The sequence below is a fragment of the Melitaea cinxia genome, chromosome 16 (assembly GCF_905220565.1).
Source record: "Melitaea cinxia chromosome 16, ilMelCinx1.1, whole genome shotgun sequence".
In the NCBI taxonomy this organism is placed as follows: domain Eukaryota; kingdom Metazoa; phylum Arthropoda; class Insecta; order Lepidoptera; family Nymphalidae; genus Melitaea; species Melitaea cinxia.
Genome location: NC_059409.1, coordinates 5,967,684 through 5,980,523, shown reverse-complemented (window position 1 = coordinate 5,980,523; position 12,840 = coordinate 5,967,684). Strand labels below are relative to the sequence as shown.

Below are 12,840 nucleotides of genomic sequence, written 5' to 3'. Positions count from 1 at the left end.
GTCTTAGAAAATTTATGAAAGCTAATTCTTGTTTATATATATATAATGGGCCTCAAAGTGATAATGTAGGTCCATCAACATCGTTTAAGCGTCCTAAATAAATAAAATGTTATGGAAAACGAATTATAAAACTTATTCCAAGCAGACTTTAATTTTAAACCTGACATATTTATTTCGCAAACATTTCAACTCTTAACAAATTTTAATTTATTCATCCCCATATGTGGATTTATTTACTTAACATAAATTTGTGAATTCGTTAGTTTTAATGTACATTTCGATAGATTTACTAATTATTTTGAAAATAATTCAAATTAATAACTACTTTTTATATTTTTCTCAAAAAGAAAAAGGAAGACTTAATATATTTATTAATTTTCACAAAAACTTTCGTTGATTCATTATTCAACAAAATTGTTAATGCCCGTATGATGATAATTGAAATGTACTTTTTTAAGGGGTGGAGACCTGGTGTCCTGAAACACAGGCCTCGAGCCTAGCTTAGGCACCAGTCTCCCACAATATTTGTGCTCATGTTATTATGTACCTATCTAATGTCCTGTTAGCAATATTGTGGTGAGAAAATAAATAAATCTTATTATTATTTATTATTATTATTATTCTTATTATTCTTATTTCGTTCAATGTCTGGTATATCACGTATGATGGAGAATATGCAAAGGGTTTTTTTAATAAAATCAATAAAGATTACAGAATTATGCCAAAAATAAGTTCCAGTTAACTACAAATACGTTGTCTTATTAACTAACAAATTCACCTACAATTTGTCAAGAGTTGCTAACTGTGTGACATATTTTCTTATCATGAAATATTGTTTTATAAAAAAATTTCTCTAGTTTTAGTTCTTTTCAACATCTAATTTTATCCACTACATTATAATTTGTAACAAATACAATATTTATTATCTTATTTCTAATATTAATATGCAATTTTTTATTAAACAAACAGTAATGTTTTGAGCATTCTGCAGATTTGTTTTATCATTTTAATACAAAAATTGCTTCAATTTGAAGTTCACACGAAAATTTTATTTGTATAGTCAAGTGTATGCGGTATATTTGTGACAGAATGGCAGCACCTTATTAAACATTTCATATTTCTAATAATTTTACATGCCTTTGACATTTTTAAGTAAAAAATATCACACCATAACGTTGTATACATAGTATATGATAGTTTGCAATAAACTGTGCTAAATATTTTCTATTGACGTCATAATTTTCACTTACTCTTTATACCATATATTATTTTAAACTTCTTTAATAGAGTTTCACAGATCACCTACAAGAATTACCGTAAGAAAGGTACACTACAACCCCAAGATACTAACATAATAAGTCATGTATAACACAATGCTCAGAATAACCTTTTTAGTATAGCTTTGATAACAATAGACCTAGGAGGTGATTGTTATATAGATCAGAGTCTTCGGATTATTTGTCAATAATTTTTAAGCTTTTATATAGTAACTTGAAAAACACGTCATTCTAATGACATTGTATCGACGTATTGACAACTTTCATTGATACTATTTGTAATACGTTTTCATCGCTTCCTTAACTTATTGTACCATTCTCCACGCCACATATATTGCTTAGATAAGGTTTATTAAATTATTATTATCTTACTTAGAATAAACTCTAAACATTATTTTAATGATATTTTAATAATGGAAGCAGATTACAACGCAAATATTTGTTTCAATAATTTGCACACTAGTCATTATAAGTTTGATTTCTACTTAACATAAATAATATAAGTTACCGCCTAATACATGGGTCGTCTTTCATTCATAATAGTAACGGGTATATTTACGTCTATACGAATTTAATGTAATAGAAATAATAAAACTCACAAAATTGTTCACATATTTTTTAATTTTGCACTCAAAAGAAAAAATTAAACTTCGTAAAATTGATGACACGTGTTGGCTGTTGATGAAGTAAATTTTGTTTTAATTAAATAATAAATATCTTTGATACACACACATATAGTAACTATTTCTATGGTAAGCAACTTAATGTTTGTGGTACAGGTGACTGTTATAGCTAATTATTTGTTTATATATATACATAGAAATTATACATATATACAAACAAATATTAAACACAGTCTCAACCAGGAATCGAAACCGCAACCCGCCGAGCAGAAGCCACTACAAACTGCGAAAACGGGCTAGTCAAAAATTAATATTTGAACATTTTTTTCATGTCATTTTGCTGTTATGTAAATGTACTTCACATAATAATCAGCTGAACAAATAAATAAATGTATGCTATAATAAAATGATTATGGCGACTAGTGTGCAAATTTTTCTTAACATAATATTAATTTGTGGTTTTTAATATCATAACACGGAATGTTATAATAACAATGTACTTGGGCCCCATTTACTAAGCAATCACACACGTCTACTCATATCAGTAATGTATACTAATGTTTACCTACATAATTATATTTTTTTATACAACATGCATTTATTATTCTCATTCTGTATTCGGGAGACCCAAATGAATAATGCCAAGACTAATTACGTATCCAGACTTTTTTATCTATTCTACAACAATAAATTATTGAGACATACATTAAATACTTGTACAACTAAATCATCTCATATCACCATTACACAGTAAATAATTTCTATAATATTTACAAAATATATTAGATACCACACATTTTCAAATAGAATTAAAAAATACTAACCAAGTATCTAACTAAATAGTCCACTGAGTATTATATCAAAGTATACACTCATCTTACAAAAAACTATTTATTCATTTACTTCACTCAATCACTTATTTTGTTTAAGACTAATTTCAGATTTTTCTTAAAGATAATGAGGCTTTATTTCGCCGCCTAAATAAGTTCTTGTAAGCTTTTCTATATTCATTTGACATAACCACGTAAATGACAGGATTAATACTAGAGGATAAAAACAAAAGAACGTAGGCCGCTATATTAGATACGGGATGAGGTTTAATTTCGTGCAAAACTTTCGTAATTGTTATGGGTAGGTGACACAACCAAAATGTTATCATTATAGCAATTATCATAGTTCCTAATCTTCTATCCTTTCGCGTCGGTAGTGAAAGTTTGAGAAGGGCCATAGATTTTCTTAGTCTGGTTCTTCGTAACCTCGAAGGTTCTTGTTTTAGCTCTTCCGAGTGTCTTACGATGTCGTCTCTAGTGTCTACTTTGAAAGTAGCACAGCGCTGAAGTGGCGGACTTGGTTCGATCCTGAGTGAAATTTGAGGGTCTTTGGTTTGTTCTACGACGTAATTGGTACTACTGTCGGCTGTTATTCGCGCTAAAACAGAGGAAGATACATCAGCTGAAGAATCTTCCTCCGGTTCTGGTAATCTCTTATTCGTTTTCAAAGTTTTTTTCGTTGCTTTTCGAACGATAAAAAATATTCTTGCATACAAAATGGATATTACTATAGACGGTAATATAAAAGCCGTTAGAAACACAATAGTTTTCGGCGATACATTATTTTTATCTGGAAGTATAGAGCAGGAGCCGATACCAGCGTCTAATCCAAATCTTCCCCATTTCTCGAACCATATTACTGTGGTAACTGCAAACGGGAATATCCATATACCGATTAGCATTATTGCTATATTTCGGTACTTGTACAACCTATTAATAAAAAAAATATTTTACTTATTAAAATTGAAAGTTTTTACACAAAAAATAGGCTTATAAAACTGGGAAAATTGTTGGTTAAACTTTTAAATTAAAAGAATGACAGATTTTTTGAAAGAGAGAGAAAATTTTTCTTCTGTTGCAATATAAATCTAACAAACAGTTTACTTCAATGTCTCTTACAAACTGTTACAATTTTATTATGTATGAAGACATTTCTGCACTACATTATACTCACTTGGGATAAAATCTTGGATGAGCAATCATGACATATCTGTTGATAGTGATAGCCAAGATCGTAAAAATAGATATGGCGACCAAGGCGTATCTTGCTAGAGGAAACAAGCGGCATATCAGCCCGCCGTATTTCCAAGACCGATGCCAGAACGTTGAAGCGGCGAGTGGGAAGTTAAAACAGCAGAAGAACAGATCGGAGCAAGATAGACTCATTATAAAAATTGCTGTCGCGTTACGCACCTGCAAAAAGAAAGTACGATGTCAATAAATGTTAACACACACATGTATAAACAGTAATATAACAATCGAGGTTATTAACACATATTTTCATCACTTCATTGATAGTTTCTTTTTCCCAGTTAATTAAAGTTTGAAAACTTGAATGAATGTGTTTTCAAGTAAAGCAAGCAAGGCAAAATAATTGTTCATCACTTCAGCCTGATACAGTCCACTGCTGGAAATAGGCTAGTTCCATGGTGATAGTGGAACTGTGTTATCCGTTAGTCGCCTCTTACGATACCCACGGGAAGAGAGGGGGTGGCTATATTCTTAATGCCGTAACCACACAGCATACATAATTGTTAAGTTTATTTAATTTTTCCTCATCTGTTGCAATTTATCATACTCAGTTAAAGAGATCATAATCAGCCTATTACGGAAATCAGTATACTGCTGGAAGTTATTAAAGATGTCACAAATATAAATTTATTTTTGAATTCTTTAATACATTTAATGTTTATGTGATACACATTATATACATGTAGTACGTTATATTTACAAATCAAATAGATCCAATATTGAATGTCGTTTGGTGGAACGGAGTTTCGAATGATGTACGAGTATTTACTCGTATAAGAGAATATTATATAATTTCCTGCATCTCTGGCAAAATGTGATACGATAAACGAGAAGACGTTTCCTTAGGCACTTACACAGCTATCTTCGTGACGTATGTCAAGCCTATTTAACTGAACCGAATTTTACCCTTCGAGGGACCTAAATTTGTAACTCAACACAAACATATTTCTTAAGGGAAGATATCCTTTCGTCAATATTAATCAAATCATTGTCGATGATATAGTTATTAAACCAGAATAAAAATATGATACCATTTTCAATCGGTAAATAGTAATTTCTCTACAATCGTTATTAACTCCCCAATATAAAGTAAAGAAGAGCGTTACATAAGCGCATATTCTTATTTTGGTCTACAGTTAAAACAGAGAATCAGACTGTTGGCAAAAAATTTAAAACAGAAGAATTTTTTTTACTAATAATGTTGTATATTTTTTCATCATTTCAAATATCACACAATTCTTTTCATATATTATGTACAAATTATAAGAAAAAAGTTATTATAATTATTCAGATAAATATAGTATATTAGAATGCTCTTTTTTGCCTTTTTTGTGGATTGCTTTATCCTTTTTCGAAAATAAATCATATATTTTTTAAATAAGACAATTTTCGAGACGATCACGAAATACACTTATAAATCAAATGTGTCACATTGGTATTGCCATAAATTCTTTTGTGGACAGCGGTCTATTGATGCTTGGGATATATTTATTAATGAAAACTAGCCGTTGACAGGCAATATGCAACGTAACTTATAACATAAATGGCAAATTGAAGTTATTGATTCTGAGTGAGGTCCAGTTAGGTGACAAACAAACGTACAAAAGAATTATTTATTTTAAGATTAAATTCGTTACTTTTATTGTTGATTCGTCAGACGCTGTCCTGTCTTGCTAATTCTCAACCGTATTGAAGTTAATATCTTCAAAATATTTTATTGCTCAATTTTCTTAATTTTTAATTTCATAAGATGCGTCTAAAAATTATTAAAGCGTAACAAAATAAAAACATTGCCAAATTGGTCCGGATGTTTACAGGGTTTGAGCTTAGCAACAAATTAAGCGATTCATATTTATTTGTGTTAATAGATTTATATAATTTGTATTAATAGATTTATTTATTTATATACCTTAGAATAATTATTATAAAAATAGTTCTGTTTTACCGCTACTGTTATAGTTATTGTAATGTGTTATATATGGAACAGTATTATTTAGCGAGTAAGCTGGTGAATGCGTGATGAGAACGTTACGAAAAGTGTGATCGAGCGAGGCGAACGGAATTTGAGAGTGAGATATAAGTGAGATGGAGCTTAAGAAGTTTTACTTCAGTCGTGTGGTCTAAAGCACACTCGTTTTTATATATATCCATAGATATTTAGTGTAAGACCTGTTAAGGTACGAAATTTGATTTCGTTCGTAAGTGACTTCTGACGTTCAAAGCACGTCCGCACGGTACGTTACAGCGACATTTTCGTTATTAAATTTTTGCTTTTTGTCTCACAACGATAGAATATTTTAATCTATACCGAATTTCGTAGGATTTGTGTACCTAAAAATGAAATAGTTCGAATCAAGTATTAACTCGTGACTTCTGTTATGAATGATAAAAAGATTTTTGGCTATTTAATTTATATTATATAATTTTAGTTCATGTAGCTGTACCCTGTGCGCGTAGCTACGCTTTTTTTTTTCGGTCTTACCAACTCAAAACCTTTGTAAGCTCACGCACAGCACTGCTGAAGACCATGACATGATCAAATGAATCGTTTATGATTCTATAAAGGAAATACAGACAAATATATTTTTTTTATATATAGAAGATTGTAATGCAATAATTTTTTGTGTATATGGATAAAGTATGTATTAAAATAATGTTATAAATGATTGTTTTTAATTTCTCAAGACTTCCACATCCTAGCTTTAATTAACAAAAATTAAATCGACGAAAAGACTGAAATGAAAATAACTTCTTAAACTTTATACCTAAAATCTTGAAGAAATTTAAATTACTGATTTCAAGTTGGCGTAGAAGAAAAAAAGCGTAGACTGTATAGCAGTAGGAGTAAATAATTAAATATAATGTCGGTAAAAAATTCGGGTCAGCACGCTACTTTTCAATAAAATTAATGTATATTTTAAAATAATTTAAATTTATATGAATTGAAAAAAAAAAACAATTAGTTAAAGACCTATTACTATCTATTCTTACACTTTTAGGGATGAACTTTTTTTCTGTGCTTAGTGGTTTGGTTTTGATCCTTTTTTTTACCCAGAGGAAATCCCTAATCGATACTAGCCTGGGGGAGCTGGAGGGTATGTCCGATTCGCACGGAATAAAACCTCTGAGGTGTTCCTTCGACACGCCTGGGCAGAGTCACGGGGACGCGATTGCACTTTTGATTCTAATTAATACAAAACAATATAACTTAGACAATCTAATATAATGACAACCGTATTTAAATTAATTACACAAATACAATTGGTAATTTATAGACATATCTAATCTAACAAAACGTATCAAAAAAATAAACTTTTCTGCTTTAATGTCGGTTAAAGATCCATCGCATCGTAGTAAGTTCCTCAAGATGGTTTCTTCCCTTAATTCCCATAAGGATAAATTTCCAACACAACACGACAACGTTGATACACGAGACTTTTATTTACATAATATAGATCTTTCACTCCTTATTTATCTCTCGAAGGAGTTTAATAATAAAAGTATTGGTGTAGCTTTTAATTTATACTGATTTTAAACTGAAATATTCCTGTATTTACTTTGTAACTGCCGCGCTCGTTATCACTAAAGTGTGAATACGTCATCGAGTTGTACCTTCATTGTTTACTAATTGCGTGTGTGTTCATGGTTTTGCCCGCGTAATTTTCGATCTCATGGAAATTTCGAGATAAGAAGCCTAAAGTTATGCTGGATCTCAATCTATCTACGATCCAAGTTTTATTACAATTAAATAGCTGTTTTATGTGAAAGAGTAACAAACATCTATTTCACAAGCTTTCGCATTTGTTATATTGGTAGAATGCCTCGATTGTGAAATTTTCTGACTGTGATTCTTACAGGTAAATGTTTATATGACGCATACATGTATGTCTGATTAGTTTGTTATTTCAACGCTTCCGCCTTTGTTATATGTAAAAAGTAGGACAAGAATTACTTTACAAATATTCAAAGCTAATATTTAAGATTTATATTTATATACTTTGGTAATAGGAAGGTTAATTTGCATAGTGAATCGAAATTGCACGAACGTGATTTATACTACAATTATCTAATAGTAATAAATATTTAATACATGAATATTAAATATTTACTACCATTAGATAATTAATAATTAATAATACTATACTCAATTTTTATTTTAATGACATATTTACTTACACGAAAAACAGATTTACTTTATATCATTTGATACATATCATAATAAAGTCTTTGGTACATAACTATATTCAAATATTGAAAAAAGATAACTCCAAGATTACAACTCGTTAAAGATTCATGGAATGAATATCGAAAATAAATATCGAAATGAATTTTAAAAGTATTACGGTTCTCCTTATCTTATTCATCGAGAGCACTTAGCGTCACCGAGTCATAGCGTCCGCGAAACGGTATCACAAAACTTTCTCATGTAGGTACAATATATTCACTGTAGTGACTTACGTACTAACGTGCGTCATTTTGTAAACATTACGTATTTAAATACGGTGAAGGATACTTTGCGTTTTTAATAATTTTGTGGAATATATACGTAGGATTCCCAGTTATTGTCGTTCTCAATAATATTTATCATGTTTTTGAAATTTATTTTCATATTTTTTTAACGTTTATATTTCTCTTTTCTAGTTTTAGTTTTGCGTTTCTGAATGTGGATCGATGAATGAGTGTTTATATCTATGTCATAAAAAATACAAAATTAATTACAATGGAACTTAGTATGTAGATAGTTGAAGATTTAAGAGAATGATATAGGCTACTTCTTATCCCCAAATTACGACGTCATCTGAAATCACAGCTATAAGACTATAAGTGTCACCTGGTTATCGAATATTCGAATAGATAAAAATGTATTTGACATAATCTTTTAATATAACATTATAATTATATACTTAGAAATGTTGTATATCAAAATGATCTTTAATTTTTTAACTTTAACACTTGAGTAAAAATAATATGACACACCGAACATTACAATATATGGGGAAATCATTTATGCTGTCTTGGCACAATTGGAAGCCATTATAGTACAGAACAGAACAACGAATATATGAATGAATTATTGGATGACTTTATTAATGTTAAATAAGGAAAATTACCAAAAAATGTAAAATAAATATATTTTGATTTATATGTATTATAAATGTCAATAAGTAGCTGGTTAAACCCAATCACCTACTAAAGTGTGTCATATTATTATTCATACTTCTTCATTCTTATAAATTTTGCCCTTAAAGAATTTAAATTAATAACTTGGTTGTTTGGTTATTTGATCACAAACGACAAAAATCGACTTTAATTGCATTGACCAGTAATAAAACATAGGAAGAGGATACAAGGTAGGTAGATAGGAGAGAAAAAATAGTCAAGTAAATACGAATTTTTAGAAATAATTCAAAAAGTTATTATCAAATCTCAGTAAAATTGAAATAAGACCACATGAGAAGCACAGCTTTCGATTAAAAAAGAATCATCAAATCGGTACACCCAGTAAAAAGTAATGAGGAATAGGATGATTGTGAGTGAGGTATCTACCAAGCCGTAGTAATTGATGTATCTAATTTGATGTCGTCATTATCAGTATTTTAATAGAATATGCCATCAACAATTAGATTTGACATAATATAAAATATTCGTATTTGTTACATTGGTTTTTGTATTTAATTTTTTTTTTTACATTTTTATTAATAATTCATATTTTAAATAAAAGTTTAGTAATAGTAATTATTTATAAATTTAATTTGAATAACATAAATAGAAAGAAGTAATAAACACATAATAAAATATATTAATCTACATATTTACCGCTTTTTTCAACTTTCTCGAAACCAATGCTTTGAGGCTTTACCAAAAAATTTCGTTGTACGAGTAGGTCAAAACTTATCTCTTGACCGAGGCTACTGCTAACTTTTGGGTCTCCAGTTGATTAAATTAGCTACCCATTAACTCGATATACACGAATTTAAATTGAGAGCAATTTAGCAGGTAATAATATGGAATATTAAAATGATAAGAAATTATGTATTATATATATTAAAGTTATCTGGTTTTGTTCAGACATAATTGTAATCAGTATCCTGGTTCCAACTGCGGTCGACCGCTTGTGGCAGATTGCTACGTGTTAAAAAATTTGTTTGTTGGGCCAGAGAGAGTCACCCACAATTCCTAACACGAGACTACAAGAGAGAGAGAGTAAAAAAAAATCCTCCAGAATCTTAATCTTCTTTTTTTTCAAAAGCTCACAAAATCAACTTACATTAATGCAAAGCTTATACCATAAGAAGCTACAATGACTCACCCACAATTAATTGCACTCAGATCTTAAGACGGCGAGAGAAACCAACCCAAAAAAAGAAAAAGAGGCCGCAAACACTCGCCCTGAGGCTTATATACAGCAAACCCAGCGCGTCGCGACACAACTACCCCCTAAGGTGAACCGCAACGTAATATGATACGAGGATATTCCAAAAAATTAAATCAGTCGCCTAGAAAAAGTAAATAGCAACGCTAATGCATAATACATCAGCAGGAACGAAATTACGTGCTGATAAAAATATATGCTACAAGATTAATGTGAGAAAACTTTTAAGGCCATAATGTGCCATACTCCTTTAGATGAATTTTATTATTAGTCTAAAACTTCCTATTTTGTTATGTAAATATGAAATTTCATGTGACTTTACGTTTTACTACTTATTTCATTTATTACACCAACATTGATATTAGAATAAATAATATATTTAAAAATTATTAAACTTTTATGTAATGTTAAATCTAATATTTTTAGATATCTAATTCACTTTTAATCACAGTGAAGAATATCATATGATCAATGAAGAATATAACCTAACTGTAACTAATTTTCTAACTAAAAAAAACTTTGTACAGAACTTTCTTACATAACGTAGGTGAGCATTGTGAAACATTATAAGAATTATACATTCCCTAAGGGGAGTATTACACAACTTTGTTTCGGAAATGTTTGATACATTAAAAAAATATAAAAAATTTGTGACATTTATATTCGCGAGCTCGAAGAAGAAGCAACAATCTTTTAAATTTTGCCAAGTTGAAACAGTTACAATATGATATTTAAAAGCCGTTCTGGTGTATTAGTGCAAGTAGTTCTCGAAAACACCAACGGTTTGCGGGTTCGATTCCCACTCGGGATGGATATTTGTATATGTAGAAATATTTTTTTCCAAATTGGATATCTGTCATTGACGGTGTGTAGCGTATGCGGTACGTAGGGAACATAACCGCCAACCCTCAGTGGAGCAGCGTGGTGGATTAAGCCCTAATCCTTATACTACACGGAGAAAGAGGCCAATGCCCAGCATGTTAGAGGCTTAATGCATATACGTATTTATATATAATTATGTGTGTGTATGTATCCCTTCTTTCTGCTTTAATTCTTGTTCTTTTCGATCGCTCTTTTATTTTAAAGTAAATAATATTTGTATTTCTTTATAACGCTTTTATGCGTAATTGAATGCCCAAGCTACCATGTGCGTCTATTAAATTTTTAACACAATAGCAATAATAAATAGGTAAGTAATTTTGCATTTACACACACAGCTCTACATAAAGCTCTGGTAACATTTAGTTTCAAACTGCGTCAAATTGAATCATTAATTATCGTAGTATGAGTGTGTTTGATAGTGGGATGATTTTTTATTGTATACTTTTTTATTAAATATGATCTCATTCCATTATTATGCTATTTTTAACAAGACAGCGCGGCTGTGATTTTGTTATTAATATTATGATACATAACAAATATAATCTAGACATATGTTAATTTATTTTAGATAACAAAATTGTTTATATATTTTATATTTAAGTTAAACTGTCAATCTTGTTATCTGTGTCAACGAAGCAAGACGAATCTAAGCCTAATTAGTGTGTTTAGTATGTCTGTATTCTTTGGATAGTCGTTAAATTTGTTTTTAAATTTTATATTTAAGATATCCAAGGGCGCAATTGTCGCGTGTGTTGTGTGTGTGTGTGTGTCTGTGTGTGTGTGTGGGTGTGTGTATGTTTGTATGGTTGTGTGTGTATGTGTGTGTGTGTGTATGTATATTCTGTTATTTAAACGAGTGACAAATAACGAATGTAAAAAATATTCTTAAAGCCTAAATAAACATTTATACTTATACCTATTTCGTATATATTGGTATATATTATTTCGCCTATAAGACCTTTTGATGTATCTGTTAAATACGTAAAATGTAACGCAAGCTATAAATTTTTAAAAAAGTCCATTACTGATTTATCTTATTGAAGGAATCTCTAATAAATATTATAATACCATTAAACCCAAGAATAATGACTATGAAGATATTGCTAATATTGTTAAACCATTATTACACGAGTGATGAACGATATAAATTGAATTGAGTTACAAGAACTTACTTTTTCGTAGCGCGCCAACGCCAATATTGTGATGATGTTCCCCGGTATTCCAATCAGCATGAAGATAATACAACACGCCGTTGCAAACTTCATCAACCAATCCGGATAACCTTTGAAAAGTTCCACTGCAGCCAAATATTGGTCAGGAATAAAGTCACTTGCATTTACAAACACATCACTGTTGTTCTTCATAAATACCATCTTAAACTGAACTAAACTACACTTTGCACGTCATACATCCACAGTTATACAATTACAAATGGGAGTTTATTGTAAACATCATTGCGTTAATTTTTTTCCTAGAATGAGTTTCCCTAATGACTCAGGATATGCGTTGGGTTTCGTTCGAAATTTACATTGTGTTACTCCCATGGTCGCCGTATACATTTATCAATATATTTAAGAGACTACTTAACAAAATAATGTATAAGT

At 30.0% G+C, this 12,840-nt stretch overlaps 1 protein-coding gene across 1 annotated transcript; it reads right to left on the bottom strand.

Annotated features, from left to right (window-relative positions):
• Positions 1 to 2,837: 2,837 nt before the first annotated feature.
• Positions 2,838 to 12,609, bottom strand: LOC123661226 (G-protein coupled receptor moody-like). The gene is made up of 3 exons (XM_045596213.1): positions 12,409 to 12,609; positions 3,905 to 4,143; positions 2,838 to 3,660 (listed from the first exon to the last, which is right to left on the bottom strand). Exons 1-3 carry the CDS (start codon positions 12,607 to 12,609, stop codon positions 2,838 to 2,840), a joined length of 1,263 nt encoding a protein of 420 aa, XP_045452169.1.
• Between the last annotated feature and the right edge of the window lie 231 nt (positions 12,610 to 12,840).

Coding starts and splice junctions, on each gene's coding strand:
- LOC123661226 (XM_045596213.1), bottom strand. CDS start 12,609: ATGGTATTTATGAAGAACAACAGTGATGTGTTTGTAAATGCAAGTGAC. Junction 4,144..12,408: donor CGTTGGCGCGCTACGAAAAA/GTAAGTTCTTGT, acceptor TTCTTTTTGCAG/GTGCGTAACGCGACAGCAAT. Junction 3,661..3,904: donor CATCCAAGATTTTATCCCAA/GTGAGTATAATG, acceptor TTTTATTAATAG/GTTGTACAAGTACCGAAATA.